General features: G+C 35.4%; 1 protein-coding gene across 6 annotated transcripts in view; it reads right to left on the bottom strand.

Annotated features, from left to right (window-relative positions):
* EPC1 (enhancer of polycomb 1) overlaps positions 1 to 26306 on the bottom strand; it is a 94362-nt gene that overhangs the window by 2094 nt on the left and 65962 nt on the right. For 3 of the 6 annotated variants that reach the window (XM_078075349.1, XM_078075345.1, XM_078075346.1), the window contains exons 3-14: positions 16543 to 16688; positions 15725 to 15931; positions 15195 to 15343; positions 14161 to 14341; positions 12947 to 13123; positions 12775 to 12864; positions 12547 to 12695; positions 10402 to 10754; positions 2884 to 3002; positions 2717 to 2803; positions 1756 to 1897; positions 1052 to 1415 (exon numbers count right to left, since the gene is read on the bottom strand). In XM_078075349.1, the coding sequence (XP_077931475.1) occupies positions 1052 to 1415; positions 1756 to 1897; positions 2717 to 2803; positions 2884 to 3002; positions 10402 to 10754; positions 12547 to 12695; positions 12775 to 12864; positions 12947 to 13123; positions 14161 to 14341; positions 15195 to 15343; positions 15725 to 15931; positions 16543 to 16688 (2164 nt within the window). The remainder of the gene's footprint in view (positions 1 to 1051; positions 1416 to 1755; positions 1898 to 2716; positions 2804 to 2883; positions 3003 to 10401; positions 10755 to 12546; positions 12696 to 12774; positions 12865 to 12946; positions 13124 to 14160; positions 14342 to 15194; positions 15344 to 15724; positions 15932 to 16542; positions 16689 to 26306) is intronic. The other 3 variants (XM_036099597.2, XM_078075347.1, XM_078075348.1) reach the window with 3 other exon arrangements.

Here is a 26306-nt window from a genome sequence, read left to right on the forward strand (position 1 = left end):
GGTTTGGAAACTTGAGGCTACAGTCCGTTGCTGCAAAGCCTGCTGGGCCTCCATCCTGGGCCACTCCTGGCTGAGGAAGTGTACCTATCAGCTTGGCACCCAAGCTGTTCCAAAGTCTGCCCTCCTCCTACCATTCCAACTTCAACTACTAACCTTCCCAAACCTCTAGACAAACTAGTTTAGTCCTTAACCTCTGAACACATTTGTGTTTCTCCAACTCTCTTCCTCTTTTCTGCCCAACCAAGATCAAATCTGATCTTATTTTGTAGAACTTTCCCAGAATACCGCTGTTATGAAAAGATTTCTCCTTATATTGAAATTATAGCCATAACCTATACAATTAATTTGATAAGGATACGATGTTCTGTAATACAGGAACGATTTTCATCTATTATTCACAGTTAACATTATTTAATTTTTACACTTTTACGCTGGTCTTCTAACTAAACTGAAAACCCCTTTGTCTTTCTCTTTTTGTTTCCCCTTTCAGTACTTTGTAAATAGCAGGATTCTAATTACCATTAATAGTTAAAACAGGAGAGCCCGAGCAAACATTCTAAAGCATCTACTGAAACCCAACGAGACAAATTTGCATACAAAATAATGGTTTCAGTAGAAGTTGACCTGGCATTAATACTGTAAGCCTTTATATGATTTACATTATTAAGAGCAGCTTCGCATAAGCCATAGGTGGGTTATATCAATTGTTTACATGAGAAGCTATGGAAGAAAACGAACAAAAGAAACATTCTGAAGAGAACTCCTCCCACCCAAAGGTGGAAAATGAGAGCACTGTAAACTATTATTATACTAAGAAAGTGATGTCCAAAGCACATATGCAATATTCAGCATATCATTTAATTCAAATTCTCAACAAATATTAAATTATTACATCTGTTTAGTTCTTGAATAAACAAGGAATTCTCACCTATCCATTTTTAATGTATATAAGGAAAAGAACAAAAAACGCAAATAAGTAGCGAGCACTGCCAGAGGATTTAAGTTAGAGCTCATATTTTGCAAACATTTTAGGCTTCAAATAACTACTGACCTTGGAACTGAATCTACAGAGGATGAAGATGGAACCTTGGAGACTTGACAGTTTGCTGCGGCAGCCAGCTTTAAGGCAGACGATGGAACAGCACTTAAAGTCCTAGGTATATGTCGTGCATTTATGGGGGCAATAGAGTTTACAGTGGCAACTGATGAAGGGACAGTTAATCGAATGTTGTTCCCAATCAGAACCTGAGTTGTTGCAGAATTGGCAGCAGTTACTTGATGACTCGGTGCACTGTGGGAACTTGAAGTCTGTGTCATGTTTGAAGGCTGTAACAAAGGTGAACCTGCCGTTGACGGGCTCGTGTGTACAAGTGCTGTCGGTGTAGTACTACTGAGGTGTAAGCCCTTGTATACTCCTAGAGAAAAAGAAAGAAGCATCAAAACAATGTACAACTTTGCTGTTTATTATAGATACATGTTACAAACATCAGAACAATTTAGATGTCTTTGTCCTTTTCTTTTTTTAAAGACTTATTTATTTGAGAGAGCGAGCGAGCATGCGCGGGGGTGGGGGGCGGAGGGAGACAGAGAATCTCAAGGAGATTCCCTGCTGAGCACGGAGCCCAACGCGGGGCCCGACGCGGGGCTTGTGGGGCTCGATCAAATGACTCTGAGATCATGACCTAAGCTGAAATCAAGAGTGGGACGCTCAACCGACTGAGCCACCCAGGCGCCCCTAAATGTCTTTATCCTTACCTGAGGCTGGAAGGACGCCATTCACCCCAATTCCAAGCACCACATCATCCTTCATCTTGAATCCCATCAGCTGTTCTGATGTCACCAAAGCAGAAGCAGCAAACTGAGCACTAGCAGAATCCAAAGTCTTGGAAACAAAACCCTAAAAAGAAAATACAAAGCAAATCTAATCTGCATCGCTTGGTCTCAAATTAACATTAAAGCTACACAGGTATACCACAGTAGTCTGAATATAAACCAGAGTGGCAAACCACTGAAATATCTTTATCTCTTTGACAGTCACAAATTTGAAGAATGTTCAAGAGATCTAAGAACTCAGGGATTATGAATTTTGATCTTCGTATGTGACACTATATAATATGGACAAGTCAAATATGGAAAGAAACCTAGAATGTGGAAACAGTAAACCTCTGACACAAAGTGTCAGACAAGAAATATACTAGTAAAACATTTCAGTGATTTGCAAATACATATAACGAAAAATGATTATGTAAGCTTCTTTCACCTAACTTACACATATATACACATATAAACAAAGGTACCTCTGGAACAGTAAGATAACTATCCCTTTAGAACAGAAGTAACAAAATATCATAATCATAAGTTGGGCTAGAAATTAAGAGGCTCCTTGAGTTTTTTAAATGAATTTTTCCTCCAAGATGCTGAGATTCAAATTTCAGCCTTTGAGCCTTACATGTGTTTAAACGGCAAACGTTTATCATGCCTGAGGTTTAAAAGTGATTTCTTTTAATAGTAAAAGAGGTTTAGTATGGTAACTTTAAATAAATTTTAATAATAATTAAAATACCCAAGATAATGAGAGGGGTAAGATTATATATTAAAGAGGTAAATTCACAGACTACAGGACAAACTTGGAAGACAGTGTCTTGATCTCATTTAACTATGCTTTGTAGTTTTACTTCTTAAAATAGGGAGCAGAGGTAACAGCTTCCATACTCACCTGTAATGTTCTTTCTAAACCCTGTATAGAATGGCTATGATGTAGATTCAGGCGAAAGCCACTTTTCTGCTGGTTAGATGCAAGGTTCTATGACAACAGTTGGTAATTAGAGATGCACTCTGGTGGGAAACAATGAGGGATAATCATAAGACAGACAAATCCCTCACCTGTGCAGTGGTGGTGGAGGAATTACTATTTGCTTGCTGTTGCTGAATTTGTGCAAGCTGCTGTTTCTGCATTAGTGCCAGTTGCTGCTGATGTTGCTGGTACTGTTCGGCTGTAAATGCTGAACATAAAACAAGGGGACACTTTATAAAAACTCACAGAGCGCACACACATCTTACAGTACCAAAACAAATTTCAGCATTAAAAAAGGTTTTGTGCAAAATTAAAGCATATGACAAAGGCTCATGATCCTGCTAAAGATCACTTCCATAGGAAAAATTCCGCATTTTTACAACCACATTTAACAGGAGTGGCTTGAGTTCAAAGCAACACAAAATTATAAACTTCCCGAGTTATAACAACATAGGAAAGAGAACTCACTTCTCAAGTTTGAGAACCATGATTTTTGTAAGCTGTGACACTTGTGCTAGACAGTGTAAAAAGGTAATCCAGCTTTTTAAATCCACATATTTGGAATTCAACTTTGCACTGAGCTTGAGAAGAAATCTGATAATTACCATTTGGTTTCTCGTTTACTCATATTACTGTCCCAATGCATTCAGATGATCCCTAACATTCTGTGTATCAATACTAATTGTTCGACATTTTTTCTAATTTTAGCCATTATAAACATTCCCTCTACATGGAATATAAGGTTGTTGGTTTATTACCTTTATTTTATTTTTTTAAAGAACTCATCCTTTAACAGGAAGAAAAGAGGCTCCAAATGTTAAGGTTAATTAATTTTCCCCACCCAATTAACCCACCTGGAAAAAATCCAGTCAATAAGAACGGAGTTGTTTATGTTGATTTACTGTACAGAATGATGTCTGAGGAAAGACACTGTGTTATGCTACTTATGTTTGTCTATGGAGAGCTCAGTTCTAAAAAAAACAAACAAAAAAATGTTCATTTATTACCCCCCAAAAAAGTGTGTGCAGTTTTTAAAAAGGAAACCTTTTTCTTTTCTTTTCCTTATTTTTGCCAATTAAAAAGAGGAAAAAAAAAAGGGCACATACAATCACAACATCTGACTTTAAAGGCTTCTTTAAGAAACCTGTGATGTTTGGGTAAGAATTATTTCAAAACACAAAAAAGGTTATCATGCATCCCTGAATACCAGGGAATCTATAAATCATGCAATGCAAACTTCCTCAATCTAAATTTTAATGTTTTGAAAACACTGTCACCTAATTTGTTGTAGTCTTTAATTGCATTTTAATAATTTAGTTGAGAATATCACTTCATCAAGTTTTATAATTTTCACTCATAACTCATAAAGAATCGTTATCTTCCAGGATACAGCTTTCCTGCGTAGTACCACTGCAAAATGTTTAGGTAGAAATTCTACCATATTGTGAATGGATCAGAAAATTCTGAAATAATGTTTAAGAAAACCCCAGAAATTTAGTGTCTACACAGGCTTTACACTTGAACTAAAGTTCTTGGGCTACACAAGCAAAAACATAATTTCTTGTTGTAAAAACTTTAGTTGTTATCTGTCCTTTGATGCATTTCTTTTCCTACTATGTTGTAATTCTCAGATCTGAATACTATAGGGATGACTTTTATTGACAACAGGATTAACTCCTAAACATTGACATAAAGTAACTTGGTGTCAGAATGACCATTTCCATATAATAGAAATGTGCTGGATCAAAACTTGAAGAAAATTTATAAAAATTAATGCTGCCCTGATTGTTTATATAATTAATGTAACATTTATCTATATGTTTTAAGAAATCCGTAAAAAGCAACTGTTTAAACCTAAAGATCCTTAATTTATTAAATAGTTCTGCTAGTATGTTTTTGAGATTTACACTTTAACTTCCTAAGTTTGAGTGAGTTGCCTAAATCTTGAATTTCCTAGCAGGGGATGCTCAGTAAATTTTTTTTTAAAAAAAGGATCATTTCTACAAGGTCAGGTCATTACATATTTATGAAAACAATAATTTAGCATTCCCTGGAGACCTATATACAAAAAACTCCATTTATATGAATGAAAATATTATTATAGAACTTTGTGTACATTTTAATAAAAAAATTAGCAATAAATTAGAAACTGACTTGGAAAAAAGTACCAAACATTTTCGCCCTAATTTAAGTCAACATTATAATCCCTGGTCTCTGAGGGTCTTGTGAATTTCACTTTTAAACAACCGTTAACTTCTTCCTAATACAAGATTTAGAAATAAAAATGCAACTGACTAATACTCATCATGATTTTAGATCCGTACTGTCAATCTACTGCTTAGAAATATCTCTACACTTTTGGAGTCCAGTTACGAAATTTTCCCCAAACATGTTTCATAAATGATCTAGAAGAAATGCATATGCCAAGCAACATATACGCAGAAAATGATGGTAATAAAGACCATGGGTCTAGAGGCCAGGAGACCTTGATTTTTTTTTAGCTCTCAGCTCTATCATAACTAGCAGAGTATACCTCGGCAAGTAACCGAACCTTTTGGGGCTCAGTTATGTTCATCCAACATACTTAGCTTAATTTAGGTGATCACTAAAGCCCTTTTCAGCCAAGTGATGAAAGGATTTTATATTTTTTCTGAGAAATAAATTTCCAATCCAAAAGGCTATATGAATAAGTAGGAAAGCTTGGACAAAGGTAAGGTATAAATTTGGGCAAATATAATCTGAACTGGGTTTTACACTGTTATTTATACAGAAAACCGAGAAGACTTCAGATGGCATTATAATTCAAAGTCTAATCAAATGCTAAGTGGAAATAAATAAAGATAACCGTTATTTCCCTAATCTCTATCAAGGTAGAAAGTGTTACGGTTCTAGGTCCACCTCCAGATAGGGTGTGGTAGTCAAGTTTGTAATTAACATAAAGATGGACAGGATGGTTTCAGGGACAGATGACCAAACCTAGAATCAGAAGCATTTCACAGAACCCCAAATTTTTAGATCAGGAGGCATCCTTGGTGATTTCCTCCTACAACTTCACACTAAAGATGAAGAAACTTTCATCTTAGGTCACATATAAAGTTAGTAGTGGAAGGGGGGGGAACCCCACCCCTAAACGATTGAAATTTTAAATATGAAAAGAAATAGACAAAGTTCGTTTTAGATTTAATATTATTTACAAGAAATAATTAAACTTTTAATGTACCCAACAGTATGAATCAAGTGCTTAAAAAAAAAACCCCAAACACCCCCATATATACAGCACCTGACAGGAATCTAGGTATGGGAGAAGAGTCATGCGCGGGACATGACTAAAAGCTCAGACTAGGGAAGGAGCATAACAGGACTTCACATATTTGAAGGACACTATGATGTTGGAAAGCAAGAAAACTTATTCAGTATGTTTCTAAGGGCGAAAGAGGAACCTATAAATTTAAGGAGGCAGCTTTTGTTCATAGATGGACAAACTTTTAAGCAAGCTTCCCAACTCTAGAATAACCTGATCTAGAAAACTGTTGAATCTGCCCTCCCTAAGCGGTCTAGACAAAGGTCAGAAACTACCATTTTTTGGTAGTTGCTAACAATTCTCTGGAGTAGAAATTTAGATGCTATAGTCTAAGATGTTACCAGTCCACTTGGACAGGAAACTACTGTGCGGCACCCCAACATTTGGAATAGTTCAGGCTCTTGCCCTCTAAGTCACATTCCCGCAGCTGGAGCAGACCAACGGAAATGATCAAAGAAGTGGGAGTAGGTGAGGGTGACAGGTACTTAGGAAAAAATTAATTTGAAAATCCAGTTTGAGAAGATAGATGGAAGATTACCAAAATGTACATTGTTTTGTTAGTTAAAAAAAAAAAAGGCAAAAACCCAAAACCAAAACCAAAACCAAAAAACTCCAATAAACCCAAACACCTATTTTAAAAGATAACCTTTGATTAGAAATTTCTTGAGCAGTACACAGGCAGAAAATTATTTTAATACAGGAAAAGGTAACTTGAAAGAAATATAAAATAAAATGACTTCAGGGAGTATTAAAGTATGATCCCCTAACCAGAAAGCTTGAATGATAGCTTTGAGGTTCATAAGTACTTATCAGCCACCCAGAAATCCAATCTGAAAAGAAAAATATGGTGTATTTCCTTGGATGGCCAAACATGAATGAACCTGAATTCATTTGGCTGCCAATTACTTGAACATGAGATTATCTGTGATCCAATCTTCCACTTACTGTAAATCATCTTGCACTTCAGCGCACAACTATAGAGCTATTAATTCTACTACTATGGCTGCTACTTCACACCCTGCTAAGGATATAATTTTGAAATGTGAAACACACTTAGATAAGGATTAAGGCCCAATAGATTTAAAAAATCTAACCATAAAAATATCCAATGCTTGAATCTAGAGTTCCTTTGAAAACTGTATGCTACAAATTTTATGAAGTAAAATGTACTAATTTAAGTAAGCTACAGATCCTGAGACTTAAGAACATATCATTCCAGCTACATATATCCTACTAATTTATGAAAATAAACCAAATCCTTAGTAGAGACATGTGAGCTTAGGAAAATTATTTAGAAAGCCGATGAAATTTCAGTGGGAACTGGGAATTCAAATCCTGAACATATAATGGTGGTTTAAAAATCACTTTTCTATTTACAGTCTTTCTACATTATAGAGTTCTTTCTAATTATGAAAAAGGTATTAATTCTGACATGTCATATCCCCCAAACTCAAACACATGCAAATGAATAGTCACTGAACAAACACTAAATTTTCAAAGGTGCTTTTATAGATTAAAAAAAAAATAGTAGACTGTATTTGGAAACTGTCCAAATCACATATTAATTCGATTATTAAAAATACAGAATTTATTCATATGTACTAAAATCTAGTCCTAGAAATTCTAAATACACATATGTTTAAGTCTTCCCAAGTTCCTCAACATTGTGTCATTTTGCTGTGTGTTATCCAGAGGATCAAGCACTCTAGCACCTGACTAACCAGGTTATTAGCCATCTGGCCATACAACTATGCAAAATGGCCAAGACTGGGAAGCAAGCAAAAAAATTCCAAGCAGCAGAAGCTACAAAAGTTGGTGTGTTAAAGCTCATGCCCTTTACTAAAAATAATGGGCTCCTGATATCCTCATTTAGAATTTCCTATTTGAAAATGAGAATAAATAGGCTCTTATAGGTGATAGTTAGAAAAAGGAAAATCAGTCCAGAGGGCATCACTATGCCACAGCATATGTGTAAATATTTAAAATAATGACAGACTAATAAAAAATGGCTAAATCAAAGTATTTGGCTTAAGCAGCAGAAGAGTAAGTATATATCAATTGACTCGTATCTCATATAGTGGCTAAGTTCTAAAGTCAGTATAGTAAAAATTAAGCCTTGAAAATTCCTTTAGAGTCTCCCATGATGGATGTATCTCTTTTAATAAGCACAGCAAAGACAGTTTTTCCTCTGGCATCAGACTAGATCAGGTTCTGTGGCTGAGTACCAGATGACATAGTTAGGCTTGTATTTGGGGGCCATGCTATACGGAAAAATTTATCTTTAAAATTACAATTACACTGACGGAGGTGAGAGGCTTAACCTCTGAATGTGAGACAATGGAAGCACAGATACTTAGCAACAGTAACAGATTTCACTTCTGCCATTCCCAGAGTGGCCCACTCTGGACAATATATTCTTGCAGTAGAATTGTATTAGAATCCTGTGTAACTTCTGAACTATTAAAATTTTATTTTTTTCTCCAGGGGCCTATAGTTGAATTCCCTTAAGTTAAATAAATGTACATATGATAGGACTCTATTGTAATATACTTTGTAGAGCATAAAGAGAAAAGCTTTAGGTTTTTGGAATATTCACAAATAGGAAAGAATAAAGCATTACCCAACAGCAATCTGTAGGCATCTATTCTCTAAGTATACAAAAGATCTAGTAAAAATTAAGGGAAAATTGAAAACAATTATGTGCAACAAAAAAATTGATAAACCCATTCTTTAAAGGTTGTATCACATTAGATGAAAGAGAACATGATTAAAAAGACAATCACAGTTACTAAAAATTGTTTTTCAGCTAAACTTTTGGTAATACTACTTGTTCAATGTTCACTCTTTAATATTCTTTGGCAAACACAAATCAAGTAAGTTTCATAATATTAATGCTTACTTATGTAGTATAGCAAAACAATTTATATAAAGATCATTAAAAGATAGTTATACAATTCAACTTCCCTATTTTTTTTTTTTTAAGATTTTACTTTTTTAAGTAATCTCTACATGCAACGTGGGGCTCGAACTCACAACCCAGAGATCAAGAGTCTCATGCTCCACTGACTGAGCCGCCAGGCACCCCTCAAGTTCTCTACTTTAAGGGGCGAGAAGATGGGGATTGATGAAACATGCCAGTTTTCTACAAGAAGTCTCAAGGAATTTATACAGCTTAAATATCTATCAGGGAAAACGTATTACAAGTTTATACTTTTAAAATCTCTACACTCGCACACTATATAAGTCCTCCTTCATATTGAAAAGTTCTTTATTTTGATTTTTAAGACTGTAATAGCCAAGAGAAACAGACTCTCCATAGTATACACCCTGAAATTAATGGGACTATACTAATCTGTTAGGACTCAAAATAATTTAGATTATCTTCTAGTTGACTTCTGAAATGTGATTATTTTTCTTATGAGCTAAAGACTTCCATCTCATAGAAGTACTTGTTTTCCAGACACGAAGTGAATTAGTTTATGGAACCTTTTCTGGAGATCTTTTAAGAATAAGCAGCACATTTTCATATTTATTAGGAGATTTAACTGTAGCTTTACCAGATAACTAGGGCGACACAATAAATATCTTTACAGTCCCTTTAAAATCTGTATTTAAATTACCTTTACAAAAATCTGTGGTAACATAATTTTAACAGTGAATTTCTATAACCTACATGCCTCAAATAACACAGATTTATGCTTTAAAATAGAAAGCTAAAATTTTAGGAATATTTAAAGACAGCATTTATTTTAGACACATTTCACAATGTAGCCATAATGCTAAAGTAGATGTTATCTGGAAATGTTTCCAAAATTATAATGATCCTATAAAATTAAAATAATCCTTTAAGTATTGTTCTCTGAAAAATTAGTTTCTCTCTTATAAATTATTCTGCATTACTGTCAGTAGATAAGGCTTTTGCATATCTACTGACTTGCTGGTCTACTTTTAAACAGTTTAAATAAAAGACTAGAGAAGTGTCCAAGCAAAAAATAGTAACAATTAATGGCCCATTTTCTTTTCATATTCTATGAAAATATAATTGCTGAATTGTGAACTGTGGGTTCACAGAGTGTATCCAGGAAACAAATACCATACATTAAGTAGTAATAAATCACCTTTGCATGTGGGTGTGTTTAAGTGAAAACACACGTACAAATAGAATTCAAATACTTTAACCTAGGTCCTTTTTTTCTCATTATTTTGAGAGAAAAGGACTTTTGGCCTTAAATATAATACACCACATTCAGAAAATGGATGAACCTGACATTACTATAGAAATGTACATCATAACAAATAAACATACCAAAATGTGCTGAACCACTGCTACTTTTACTTTGCGTGGAGGTACTGCATGTCTGGGTCCCGGGTTGTGCTGTTCCTGTTCGATTTAAACTCCTATATAATTTCCTACAGGAGAGTTCATCATTGTCACTGTCATGTAGGGATGGTGTCCGAGGCCTAAAATGCCGCCATCTACATGATTTGATATTGACTAGTATCTGACTGAGGTCTTTAGAGAAAGATTTGTCCGAGGTATTTGTTTCTGAGGTATTGGCAAACTGATTGACTGGAGAATGTTGTGGAGAGGAAAGCATTTCCAAATCCAGATGTCGAAACATACTGTCATAGTCTGAGTGAGCTCTGTCCAGTAAGACCCTATTAAAAATAAGGCAGGGAACATGTATGTAAAATAGCTATTCAAAAACTATTAAAAAAGACCCTCCCAATTCCCCCAAAGCCATCTCATACTAAATATTTAAAAGCTATAAATTTGATTATTTCAGTATTTGGCCCTATAAGCTAAATTCTCAAATTTTTTGGGTAAATTTTCAGTTTCTGATAAAAGTTCTTTTACTTTATAATGATCTGATTAAAGAGAGTAATCCACCTTAAAAAATTAGGTACACTATTCATTTTACATCAGCAACGGCCTACTAACAGTTCTATGCGTTGGTCTACCAGTAGAAGTTACTGATAAAACATGAGACTATTTTTCTTTCCAAACTGCTTTTCAACCAAAGATTTCTACTTCCATTACAAAGCACCAAAACACTTCATAAAATATCTGTTCTCTATTATGCAAAAACTTCATTCTTTTTTTTTTTTTTTTTTGCAGGGGTGGGGGAGGTAGGAGAAAAGCAGTAAAAAGTATGCAAGCTTTGGGTTATTTTATATGATTAAAATTTCTTATCAACAAAATATTTGAGATCCACTACTCTAGAGGATATATGTTATTTATATAAACTTTATAAATGTTTCCATCTTAAAATACTAACACTGACTACGCTAGTATAGAATAAAATATAGCCAACATACAGAATTTTCACCACTACTGATGTCAACATAATTATGGGCGGAAAGGCACTAAATAAAGTATATTTCAGTGCCCAGACAATTCTAAACTAATGTTTAAGTGATTAAAAATTGCAATTAAGAATTGAAAAATGAAAGAAACAGGTATAAACCATAATTCACTATAAACTACATCCTTAGGTTTCTTCCTGAAAGCACCCTGATATTATGTTCTGCCTTTTTTTTTTCCCCACCTACATGGGAATATCTTTCTTTTCCTTCACTTTTATGTGTTCTGTAATTCCTTCCTGCCTCCCACACAAATTCTCACATAAAGGCATCTAGAGTGTACAGGGGTTCTATCATGTTTAAACAAAAGAAGAAGAGTAATTAGATCCTGAAAAACTGGGATGTCAGGGCAGGTCATGCATGGGTCCTGGAGCCTTTTTTTTTTTTAAAAGATTTTATTTATGTATTTGAGAGCGAGAGAGAGAGAGAGAGAGAGAGAGAGAGAGAGACACAGCATGTGGGGGAAGGGGCAAAGGGAGAGGGAGAGGCAGAGTATCTCAAGCAGACTCCGTGCTGAGCCCTGACTGCGGAGTCTGATGTAGGGTTCAATCTCACGACCCAGAGATTATGACCTGAGCTGAAATCAAGAGTTGGACGTTCAACCAACTGAGCCACCCAGGTGCCCCTTCTGGAGCCTTTTCACTGAGGAATTAAACAACTTAGTGTACTAGTTACATGACACTTCTTAGCTTATTCAATCCTTTCTCCTAACATCTCCCAGAACTTTTTTTTTTTTTTAAAGATTTTATTTATTTATTTGACAGAGAGACAGCGAGAGGGAATACAAGCAGGGGGAGTGGGAGAGGGAGAAGCAGGCTTCCCGCTGAACAGGGAGCCCGATGTGGGGCTCGATCCCAGGACCCCGGGATCATGACCTGAGCCGAAGGCAGACGCTTAACGACTGAGCCACCCAGGCACCCCTCTCCCAGAACTTCTGAAACAACTTTTTGCAGTTTAAGTATTTTCGTCAAAAATCAGTTAGGAACAGAAAATGGGAACAAATAAGCTATTTAGAAGGATTCCTTCTCTTTAAGCTCTAGATTTCATTACCCTACTCTCCCTATGCTAGGAATACAGAAACACTTACCTTCCACCGCGCCCAACCCGTCTTCGTGCAAATCCAATACACCTTTGGGGTACAGTGAGGGTAGTTAAGCAGTATCTATATCGTACATCCCCTAATCCTCCATCTTTAGGACTAGTCCAAGGCCAGTTGCCAGTTTGGTCTAAGTGAGGCTAAAAAAAAAAAAATCCAAATTATTTTGTCAGTTAAAGGTGAACAGTTTGTTATTTAAAAAGAGAACCTGAAACTTACAGCATAGTACTGACAGCCTGCTTTCCTACGGAAAGCAAAAGGACCATCGGGATCATTTTCTTCTTCAGCTTCCGAAGAGCCAGACAAAACCTTTAAAATAAAATGAAGTGAGTCAAAACATGTGACTTCCTCCATTTCTCCTCTATATTCATAGAGAAATTTGTATCTTTACCTGGGAGAGAGGTTCTTCATCCGAGCTGGGGAAGTCATACTGATTTAAATCTTTAGCATTAAAGACTGGCAGTGCAGCAGGACTCGTCTGCTGAGGGGCTGTAGCAGCAGACGATGGTAAGACTTTGGGCTTCTTTTCATATTTACGTTTAGGTCGGATAAGATCAGCTTTATCTTGCTGCAATAAAGTCGTAATATTAGTCAAACACTAGAAACCACGTTCAACAAGCCTGCAGTTTGGGGTAAGTTTTAAAAAGAAGTTTAGAGCTAGAACGAAGTCATTCATACTCAGAAGAGCTATATAAGATGCTTATGTTTTGTCATCTTATATTGTAAAGTCTTACAGGTTGGTCTCTGTGAAACATGGATAAAGTTCCTACAACCTAAACATAATCTCATGAAAGATTTTGTTTGTTAAAGTAAAAGAAGAGAACAGAAGTTCTTCAGCTTCTGAAAGCCTGTAACTGCAGTTAGTATTTACCATTAGCTCCTGTACCTTTTTCTCAATTTTCTATCAAAATTCTAGAAGAGAATAAAAAAAAGGGGGGTGGGGGATCTAGTATTTATTCTAAAGAGTTACCAAATCAATTTTGGGAAGATAATAATGCAAACAATTTTACATATACACAAAGCAAACCTCATAACTTATACTGTGGAAGTGTTACAAAAATAATAGTAAGGATTTGGTAGCTAAACAATAAAGGCTTTCTGGAGTGAATTTGGGCAGTTTTAGGTGATAAAGAGATGAAATCATGAAACAGGGACAACACAAGGATATAATACAGAAGCAGGAGTGACTGAGCTGATGAACACAGTGCATGTTAGAAATATGTATGCAGGTGGACAGACAGCAAAAGCTAGGAGAAGTATGAAGTATGCAATAGGCAAGAAAGGTTAGAGGCAAAAATGATACTTGTTGGGAAGAAAAAGATCATGGCAAGTATCATGGTTGTGTACATATGCTAAATATTTGTATCAAGTTTTAGGTAGTTTATGGCATTATGGTTCTTTTTGGGAAAAGTAAATTATTAGAAAGTTCATCTATATGGTATCTCCCTTTATAATTCCTACTGTTGCATCGACAGGTCAGTCTTAAATCAAAAGCTCACTTTGCAGCATATTTCACGGTAGGGTTTATATGTATTTTTCTTTTTCACTCTACTGATAAAACGCCATTCTGTTATCAGCTACTGTTATCACAAAAATATTTACCACCTTATTTGCTTTGAACTCCTTCACATCCATTGCTTCCTGATGTTTAAATTGACTGCTATTATTAATAGGGATGATGGGGATGGCATAAGTAGGTTTCATTGGCTGTCTCTGTGCCATAACCTCGGACACGATCTCTCCATTGTAGTCACCCAAATTATACCTGAAATTATAAAAAAGAAAGCTGCAAAAGTTAAAGTTAGTGCTGTAAATACCTAGGACTATTAATATCTGAGATACGATTATAAACACTGAGTAGACTTACGGTAAGATTAAACTCTGATAATTTGCTGAACGCTTATTAAAAATAAAGAGTACATAATTCCTTCTGTTTCTTCCGTTTAGTTTTTGGCTTATAGCTTTATCTTTGCACCATAAATACATGACTGTGGTAAAAAAAAATAAAGGTTCGAAATTTAACTTGCCAATTTGGGTGAAAGATTTGGTGGAGATGTTGAAATTAATGCCTACAATGGTGCTGAGGAACTTTCTGCTAATTTGAATTGTTTGTGCTATAAAACTAATTTTCCTGAAATGAATTATGAGAAATTTAATAGTGGTTTTCTTTGGAGATACTGACTAGGAAATAGGAGAGTGAGGCTTGAAGTTGTCACTGTGTACCTTGCCAAATGGTTGAGTGTTAAGATTATGGGACTTTTCCCCTCCCTTCTTTATACTTCTGTTAAAAAACCCAGTATGTATTTAAAAAAAAAAAAAAATCAGTACCATCTAGTGAGTAAATTAAAAACTTTAGAATTGACAAATGTTCTCTCCCTCCCAGCCTTGCACTCAACTCAAATAAGGACAAAAGAATAAGATTATACCTGCCATATTTTAATTTTACTGAACCCAGTCACTTTTAAAGAAAATAGAGAAACACATGTAAAATTATGCAAAATATATTATATCACACATTTAATAGTTTCTACTTATTATTAAAGGAAGGTATTTCCAGGGTTAATTGCTTAGGTACCATACTTCAGTATACAAAATGCTAATGGTACGATACTTCCTGACCCTATTAAAGTATACTTTACCTCTTTTCCATAATTTCCAGTGTTAAGTGCAATAGCTCCCTTTTACTCTTTTCTCTTCTTTTTATCATCTCTAGAATAGTAACAGCCCGACTCAGATCTCGACGCAGTTTAAGCATTTTTTCATAAGAGGCTTCATCATTTTTGCGATTCTGCAAATATGAAGTTGCTTTTTTAATGTCAATAACATTTCTAACTAGTGGCATTCTGAACACAGTTACTAATATATAAGAATACATACATTTGAAGGGCTGGTTAGAATTTAAAGACACTGAAAGGGAATATGGATCACCAGGAAATCAATTTTACATGTGATTTTTAAATAGTTTAACATTAAAATATATCATTAATAGCTGTGTAATGAATCCTAAGGTTGATTCATTTTAAATGAATATTTTTCATTATTTTGCACAGAAAGTCTATTTAAATACAAATTAAAATACAGCCTTCTGATGCAGAGATATGTCATATGTATAAATAATTCTTCTTATATTAAAAAAAAATTACAAAAAAAGTTTTCCAAATTCACTTACTTTTCGAGTCTGCATTTTTTCAGTACGTCTTCTAAAAGCCACATAAGGATCATTTGTGCTGGAACCATCTCTCTTCTCTTGTTTTACTGATGGGATAAGAGACGGCCCTCGACAGTTTTTTCTCTTTTTAATCCAGTATTCATAAACTTCTCTAATTAATTCATCGTCTTCTTTTAGCAGTAGCTTGGCTTCCTGCAGACTGACTGGCTAAATGTAAAATCATTATGTCATTTTCATATAATACATAATAAGGTTCAAAAGTACTTCTAACTTTAATGACAATAATCAAAATAACAACAGTTTTTTTTTTTTTTTTGACAGAGAGAGACACAGTGAGAGAGGGAACACAAGCAGAGGGAGTGTGAGAGGGAGAAGCAGGCCTCCCGCAGAGCAGGGAGCCCGATGCGGGGCTCGATCCCAGGACCCTGGGAACAGAACCTGAGCTGAAGGCAGACACTCAACGACTGAGCCACTCAGGCGCCCCAAAATAACAACAGTATTAATAACAGCAAACATGGAGTGCCTTATACATGTCAGTCACTGACGCTTTATATACATTAGTTTAGTTAATTTTCACGTCAATCTTATGTTTATCATCTCTATTTTACAGAAGGGGAAACTGAGGCACAGAGACCTTTTTTTTTTTTTTTTTAAAACGTATCGCTCAAGATTATACAGGTTAGTACTGGGCAGCAATGGGATGTGAATTCATGCTTGTTAATTCCAGAGACTGCTCACTTACCCTCATCCCAATATTATCCTGTTTCCATATACATATATATGGAAACATACTTATTATATATACAGTGAAGTTGTACCTGCTGACCACTGCCTTTTTCTAGACGGTCAATCATCTCCTCAAATTGCAATGGGCAGATGTCCATTTTCTTTTTCAGTTTATTCACAAATACTTCATCTTCAGAATCCAAATCATAATCAGGCTGTTCAGCATCCAAACTAAAAGCTGACAGAAGAAACCATAAGCAATCATTTACTATGTGAATCCACTGACAAAAACCTCTCAACAGATGTCTGGATAGAAACGAAATCTAGATTTTCTAAAGAAGTAAGAAATTTATGCTTCCCACACTTAAAGTTACTGTTAATATAGACATACACATAAGTCATAAAAGACAATGGGTGTGACCCCTTCCCCCACCTCAAAAATAAACTAGAAGCCCATTATTAAGAACATAGAGAGATTAAATGTATTGGATTCAACTCTACGAAAATCTTATAGCTAAAAATGATAAAATACCAGCAATTTCATATGGTTTGATATAATGTAAAAGGTCTTTAAATAAGATTGTTTCTAGAATAAATCCTACTTAATAGATTATGTAACTGCTTTACCAAATGCTTAGGGAGTGGAATTTAAAGCTGAGTGTTAGAAGCCACTGCCGAGGACAGTGATCGCGATCACTCAGTGAGTGCACTGCTGCTACGGGGGCTTGTTTCCTCAGGACAATCTGTCATGGTGACAGAAATGTGGTATCTTTCTTATATTTGTTAAGATTCGAAAAATACGCCAAGAACCACATTATCAAATGTCATTCAATTACGTGTCAAAATTAAACTAGGCTAACAATAATATAAGTAAACTACTAAATAGCTTGATATCAAAATGTCTCACACCTTTCCCTTGCTTAATACCTCTTAACTTCCTGTCACCTCAGAATCCAAATCCTTAGGACTGTATGAGGTCTTTTTTTGACTTAGTCTCTCCAGTCTCATCAGTACTTTATGATGTAGCATTATCAAATTACATATATATATATATATATATCTATATATATATCTATATATATCTATATATATATATACAATTTCTTTTTTTTTTTTAAGTAATCTCTCCACCAGCGTGGGGCTCGAACTCACAACCCCGAGGATGAAGAGTTGTGTGCTCTACCAACTGAGCCAGTCAGGTGCCCCTCAAATTTCACATATTTCATACAGCATGCTATTTCATGTCTTTAGGCCTTTACATTAGCTGTTTTCTGCCTGTCCACCTAACAAATGACTGCAAACAACCTGATTTCAAGTCCTGTGGAATTCCTTCCTGATTGCCCCCAACTAGTAAGTGGTTCCCAGCCACTTTTATCTTTTATTGATGCTATGAACCCTTTCCCAGAAAAACAGACTGTGTGAACATATAACATTCTGCACAAATTACAAGGAATTCAAATATCCCTAAAAGCTGTGGCACCAAGGTTAAAAATTCCAGTTCTAAATCAATGACCTTCTTTTGTACTATTTTCTACACATACTTTATAATCTACTTGATAAATATTAGAATATGACTGAGACTGAGACTCTCCTTGAGAGGAGGCACTGTGACTTATTTATCTCTGCAAAGACAGTAAACATGTTCGTGTTGTATGCCAACTCTGCAGTACTTTACTGAAAAGCATTCTGATACTGCCTTGATTAAAGTGGGGAAAAAAAAACCTGAAAAAATATGTAGTTATCCATTAGTGATATCTGTGATAGGTACAAGAGGGGACCCTTTGGCTACCCCAAACCTCCCTCCCTGCTTCAAGTTTAACATAGTATCTGGCCTATAGGAATCCAATAAATATTTGTAGAATTGAACATATTATATCATTGTTTGTTTTCTGTTTTGACCTATATTACACTTCTGTAATATTCCTAATTAAAATATTTAGATTCCTTCCTAAAAATCTCTATATGTTAACACCTCTGCACCCATGTTTCTTACACCCAGAGGCCCTCCAATGACTTTCCATGACCTATTTCTGTTTGTTATTTTGATGTAAACAGAGCTGTTGCAGATCCTGAAGTAGGTTAAACACTGTCTGTTAGATTAAAACACTTGTTTTCTTGGATCCCTAACCAAAACAATTCATATCTGCATTGTTCAGTAGGATAACCATTAGCTAATTCAAATCAATTAAATTAAAAATTTAGTACCTCAGTCACATTAGTCACATTTCAAGTATTAAATAGCTACATGTGGCTAGTGCTGTACCAGAAAGCACAAATAATAAAATATTTCTGTCATCATTTAAAGTCCTATTAAAGAGTGGTGATCCTGCTAATCCAGAAAGCCAAACTGACAGGGACCAACTAGCACTGTTCTGCTTCTTAAGGGCATATTTTATATATGTTTAGGGTCTTATTTATATATTACTTGGCATCTTCCACTATAAAATTTTTCAGATCAAATCATACTTACAAAACTTAAATTATTCACAAAAACGAAACAAGCTCACCTAATATCACCTTACGTTTGCATTACCAAACTATATTTGACATATATTATATCATGAATGACAAGTCACATCCAACATACTGGGGAAGGCAATCAAGACTGGAAAGGAAGATCCCTAGGATAGGGAGCTCAGTGTCGTTTCTACGGAAAGCTAACAAGTATCTGAGGGTCAGACTGCTCTCGCCTCTGAAGAAGCTTTCCTTTTACAGATGGTCCAAACACATGTAAGATCTTAAAATACAAGGAGAACCAAATCTTGTTCAGACATAAAAACACTAAAGCCCTAGAAAAATGCTAACATGTAAAAATTCACTTTAGGATTTCATTTGACCAAAAAACCAGAGCCAACGATTAAAGTGCAATTTAGCTCCAGCCCAACCTGCCGCTTCTAAATGACAGCAGCTGATAAAGATTTAACATAGTTATCATGGTCCTAGAAAGAGGAGAATCTTCAAATTTTTTGGGCCATGTTACTGAGTGTGTTCAAAGTAGAAAACAGGGTTTACAGAGAAATAGGCAAGTGGATTGTACCTTGTAATTAAGTTCTGTCAATTAAAATGAGATCTAGCTAGGCAATAATTGTTTAAGAACAGGAGCCATATTATATAGGCTAACTCCTTTTAAAATATTTTGATAGGGATAAACCCAGATATGTGTATGGTTAAACAAAATACACAGATGGAAGAGAAAATGCAGTAGAAAATAAATCCAAGCAAAAAGAACACAATAGTACATACATGTAAGTTTATTTTTATTTTTTTTTTTAAAGATTTTATTTACTTGACAGAGAGATGGAGAGAGCACAAGAAGGGGGAACAGCAGAGGGGGAACAACTCTCCGCTGAGCAGGGAGCCCGATGCGGGGCTCGATCCCATGACCTGAGCCTAAGGCAGATGCTTAACCATCTGAGCCACCCAGGCGCCCCTAAATTGATTATTTTTAAAGAAGATACAAAGTAGTACACAACACAGTCCTTGCCCTTATGCTTAGAGTCAAGTAACACAGATGAAATGTATATAAATATTTATGTAATGAATGCCATATGTAGCTCGGACTAAGTATGTATGTCTGTAACACCAACAGTGAAAGGATATTTGGGCCCTGAAATGGCACAAATTGTGGATTAGAAACAGAATGTAATCCCTGATTGAAAAGAAGGCACATTATACAAGGCAAGGAGAAATTTCTCAGCCCAGGAATGGTAAGTGGGTTTCAACTCAAGCACTAGCCCTCAATGATTGGTAATATCTACTTGTAAAGTTCTTGAAACAAATTCTGAGCAGCAGAAAATATTGTTAATAGTGATATTTACTATGGTGTGGTAGGTATTTGACACATTTGCCTTAGACCTAAGAAGACAAAGCTATCACTGGCTAGCTAGATCATCAAAGTCTTCAACTTCTTTATATTCATAAGTAACTGAGAGCTTTGAGTCACTTTTAGAATGTACTTGAGGAGAATGAATGGAGAATCCCAGATTTGAAATCACAGATACAAAATCCTTTCTGATAAAATTCTGTGGATGATGCTATAGATTTTACATGAGAGTAGTACCAGAAGAATAATGGCGGAAGACTGGATGTTGTAGGTGGATATGGAGGTAGGAAAGAGAAGGAGGAAATGCAATCTTTCAGAATGAGGGCATAAAGACAGGATACCTCTATGCAGAGGTAATTTTAAAAGTAGGTTCTACAAAGATCTATTAAAAAAAACCACCTTCCTATTTAGAAATTCACACTTATAAAAATTGCAAAATGAAAATAGTCTAGGGGCACCTGGGTGGCTCAGTCAGTTACATGTCTGCCTTCAGCTCAGGTCATGATCCTAGGGTTTTGGGATCAAGCCCTGCACTGGGCTCCCCACTCAACCAGGAGCCTGCTTCTCCCTCTCCTTCTGCCCCTCCACGTGCTTGTGCTTGTGTGCGCTCTCTCTCTCTCTCTCTCTCGCTCTCTCAAATAAATAAATAAAATCTTTAAAAAACCGCAAGAAAATAGTACAAGGAACACCTGCATATCCTTTACCCAGAATCACCTACTGTTAAATTTTATCATTTGCATGTGTTCTGTTTTATATCTCTAGCTTCTATGTACACTCACACTTTATTTTTTGAGGCACTGGAGGATAAATTACATTCATAATGGTTCCTTACTGCTAAATACTTCAGAGTGTATTTCCTTAGATTCTTTCATATAATCACAGTACAGTCATCAACTTCATAAATTTACACTCATAGAACAATTTAATCTCCTGCCTACATTCCAATTTTATCAGCTGACCCAGTAATTCATAACCTTTCCCCCTTCCAGCACAAGACCAGTCTAGGATCAGGTATTATTTTTGTTATTGTCTCTTTGGCCTCCTTTAACCTGGAACATTTCTATAGCCTTTCTTTGTCTTTTAAGACACTGATGTTTTTGAAGAATATAGCCCTCTCCCCAGAACATTTATTATTATTATTCCCATTATGATTAGACTATGCACTCTTAGATGGCATACTGCATACTCAACTTTCTTAGTCCTTCTCACAGTATCACATCTAGAGACACACAATGTTCATCTGTTCCTAATAACTGATGATAATTTTCATTACCAGTCAAGAAATTACCCAATTGTTTCACTGCATAACTACTGTTTGTCCCCCCCCCCCTTGTAACTAATAAACAGTTGGTAGGGAGCACTTAAGATCATGTAAATATCCTGTTCCTCATCAAAATTTTCTCTTATATTGAGAACACATTGACGATTCTTACATGATTCAATCTTGGTCACAATAATAGCAAAAATGATCTTCCAACTCCAGTACTCTCTTCACATTGTACCACTCAGCTTTTGGCTTTGTACTACAGAAGCATGAGACTACTTGTCACCATTTTTTATTATCAGTACGGACTCCTGAATTCCTACATTTTTCAATGCTTTACAATTCATTATTATGTCTAATTATTCCATTGCTTAAATTGCCCCAGAACCAGCCAGTGAAAGAAATTCCTGTGTCCTTGTGATATGCCCCTGTCATTTTTTTTTTTTTAATGCTTAATTTCTGATATAATAAGAGGTTCCAGGTTCATCTTGCACCTACCCTTCCACAGCCCTGGAATCAGCCATTTCTCCACAGATTCGTGGTCCCATTTAATGGAGAATGGATTAGAGAAGAGGTGCTAGGTGTGCTCACTGCTACCGAATAATCTTGCTTCTTGGCTCTTCCAGTGGACAGAGTTACAAATGTATATATATGTATCTCCACACATAGGCATATATACATATATAAATGTACATCAAGATTACCCTTTAAAAAAAGGCTTCCAGGGCGCCTGGGTGGCTCAGTTGTTAAGCATCTGCCTTCGGCTCAGGTCACGATCCCAAGGTCCTGGGATCGAGCCCCACATCGGGCTCCCTGCTCGGCAAGAAGCCTGCTTCTCCTTCTCCCACTCCCCCTGCTTGTGTTCCCTCTCTCGCTATGTCTCTGTCAAATAAATAAATAAAATCTTTAAAAAATAAAAATAAAAAAAGGCTTCCTTTCAGGATTAATAGGAGAGCCTTGAGACCCAAGTGCAAAAAGAAGGGGGTGAAAGAATTGTTCCTGTCTATTCTGGTCAGAACTGTTTTGTCCTTTCTTCCAGTATAAATAGGAAAGTCCCATCTGTATACTCTAGAAGCCTTACAGATCAGCAGCAAAGAGAAATAACATTACATGATCCTTTGGATTAGGAGATGTTGAGTGTCAAGCACTCAGTGAAATAGCTTAAAAAGTACCTAAAGTCTGGAACTAAAGAAGGGGATAATGGTTATAATATAATATGGGTTTCTTCCTTCAAAGCTCTGATTGGATTAAAGGAAGAAAATTATGATCTCTTCGCTAAGCCAGTTGAAGATAAGGACAGAGTTGAACTTTTCCAAACTAATGTTCAATAAAATGTTAACAGAGAACATGTAATAAATACAACTAGAAAATGCTGGGTTAAAATTAGCCTTTCCTGGGGCGCCTGGGTGGCTCAGTCGTTAAGCGTCTGCCTTTGGCTCAGGTCATGATCCCAGGGTCTTGGGATCGAGCCCTGCATCGGGCTCCCTGCTCAGCGGGAAGCCTGCTTCTCCCTCTGCCACTCCCCCTGCTTGTGTTCCCTCTCTCGCTGTGTCTCTCTCTGTCAAATAAATAAATAAAAATCTTAAAAAAAAAAAAATTAGCCTTTCTTTTTTTTCCCTAGCCACAAGACTCCTAGAGCCTATAAATATGATAATATGCATTATGACTCTGGGGGCAGGTAGGGGAATATAATATGTAATCATTCTCAAACATGTTTGACCACTGCTTTTTTAAGAGAATACTAGTTAACACCTTTAAAAAACTCCCAAGAAGAGTTTGTGTAACATTAGCTTAAGAGATTTACACAATAGAAATTAGGGGAACTAAAATGAACCAGTCCATATATATAATTCAAGGTAACATATCTTTCATAAGTAATTTACTTGACCACCATCAGACAAAATTTTAACTTTATAGAAATTTATACTCTTTATTTTTCTTATTTAGTGTAGTGTGTTAAAAGACAATACCAAGTTTTAAAGAATTAACATAAATCTTACATTATTTCTTCCAGGAAACAGAGTAAGAGAACTTTCCAACCTGTTTTATGAAGCCACTATCACTCTGATACCAAAACCAAATAAGACAGAGCACGTACACGTGCACATACACATAGCCAAACAATCTCTCATGAACCTAGGTGCAAAAGTCCCCAATAAAATCCTCCCCAACAAGGTATGAAAAAAAATACACTACAGTCAAGTGAGATTTATTACAGGTATGTGAGGTTGGTTCAATATTTGAAAATCAACCAGTGTAACTTATCATATCAAGAGGCTAAAGAAGAAAAATCACATGATGCTATCCATTGATGTAGAAAAAGTATTTGACAACACTGAACACTGATTCACGATAAAAACTCTCAGTACATTAAGAATAAAAATCACGATCTATAAGAGGAAAACTGATAAACTGGATCTCAGCAAAAAAACCTTTTGCTCTGTGAAAGACTCCGTTAAGAGGATGAAAAGACACATTATACACTGGGAGAAAAGATTTCCAAATCATATATATGACAATCTCATAAAAAGCAAATACAAAAAAACCTACAGGTAATATAATACATAATGACGAAAGACTTAATTATTTCCTTCTAAGACCAGGAACTAGGCAAGGATGTCTGCTCTCACCACTTAATATTTTAACACAGTACTAAAGTTTTAGCCACTATAATAATGGAAGAAAGAGAAATTAAAGACAGAGATTGAAAAGGAAAAATAAAACTGTAACTATTTTTTCAGACTTCAGCATGATTTTCTATGTAGAAAATCTCAGAGAATCTGCAAACATCTCCTAGAACTAAAAAGGAATTTCAGTTAAGGACATAGGGCATAAGATAAACAATTTTACCTGCATTTCTGTATACTGACAATGAACAAGTGGAAATCAAAATAAAAAATGTAATACCATTTTCAATTGCTCCAAAGAAAATAAAACATGCAGGTATAAATCTAAAGAAACATGGTCAGGATCTGTATGATAAAAATTATAAAGTGTTAATAAAAGAAATCAAAGAAGACCTAAATACTTGCAGAGTCCTACTGTGTTCATGGACTGAAGACTCAACATAGTAAAGATGTCAATTCTCCCTAAAGTGATCTATAGGTTTAATCTAATTCCTATCAAAATCTCAGCAAGTTTCTTTGTAGATACCGACAAGCTTATTGTAATATTTACATGGAAAGGCCCTAGAATACCCAATACAATTTTGAAAAAGAAAAATAAAGGAGGAATGACTCTCTCTGATATTAAGGGTTTTATAAAGTTGCAGTAATCAAAACAGTGCTACTATCTTGGACTAAACAGAGATCAAGGGAATAGAATATAGAACCAGAAAGAGATCCATATCAATATGCCCAGTTAATTTCTGACCAAGAAGCAAAAGCAACTCAATGGAGGAGGGATGGCTGTTTCAATAAATGATGCTGGAGCAACTGCACACCCAGAGGTAAAAACCAAAACCAGAACAAAAACCCCTTGACCTAAACCTCACACACTCAAAACCGATCAGACACTTAAATGTGAAACTGCACACTTCTAGAACAGAACATAGGAGAAACTCTTTCAGACCCAGGAAATGGCAGAGTTCTTAGAGTTGATACCAAAATCATGATTCACAAGAGGAAAACCGATTTAAACTTGATCTCATCAAAATTAAAAGCTTTTGCTCTGTGACAGACTCTGTTAAGAGAGTGAAAAGACAAATTATATACTGGGAGAAAATATTTCTAAATTACATATATGACAAAGACTTTGTGTCTAGAATATACAAATAAAACAGAATCCTAAAACTCAATGTTAAAACAATCTAATTAGAAAATGGGCAAACACATATACAATCATTTCACCAAAGAGGATATATAGATGGCAAATCACATGAAAAGATATTTAATATATTAGCCATTTACAGAAATACAAATTTAAAGTATAATGAGAGATCACTGCATACCTATTAGAATGGCGAACATAGAAAAGTGATAATCCCAAATACCGACAAGAATACAGGACAAACTGGATCACACATATACTGCTGGAGATAATCTAACACAGCACAGATACTCTTGGAAATACTGTGGAAGTTCTTGTCAAACTAAAAACAGACCCAGCAACTGAACTCATAGGTATTTATTCCAGGAGAGATAAAAACATGTTCACACAAAAACCTGCAGATGAATATTCATAGCAGCTTTATTTGTCAAAACCTGGAAACTACTGAAATGTGTTTCACTGGGTCAATGGCTAAACAAACATATGGAATACTACTCACCAATAAGAAGGAATGACCTATATTACATGAAACAAGCTGGATGGACTCCAAGGATATTATGCTAAGTGAAAACAGCCAATCTCAAAAGGACATACACTGCATGATTCCGTTTATATTGTAATCATTAACTAATATAATTATAGAAATGGAGAACATAGTAGTGGTTGCCAGGGGCTAGGTTTGGCTATAAAGGAGTAACAACATGGAATCTTGTGGTGACTGTACAGTTGAGTTATCTCAATTGAGGTGTACAAAGCTGCATATATTATCCTGTGAATTTATAAGTATTTAAAACAAAATGTTAAAAGAAACTCAATGGCAGCTAATACTAATTAGCAGACTATCTTGATTAATATTCCAATGTATGTATCTTTCCAGAGACAAGATACGTCAAATCTGTACTGATTAAAAAATTTTCTCCCCAAGTAAGCTACAATTCTGCTGCCATTTTATTGCTATTATTTGATTACAAAATCAGCAAAGTCAATTCCTTTTAAAATTG

The sequence above is a fragment of the Halichoerus grypus genome, chromosome 6 (genome assembly GCF_964656455.1).
Source record: "Halichoerus grypus chromosome 6, mHalGry1.hap1.1, whole genome shotgun sequence".
Classification (NCBI taxonomy): domain Eukaryota; kingdom Metazoa; phylum Chordata; class Mammalia; order Carnivora; family Phocidae; genus Halichoerus; species Halichoerus grypus.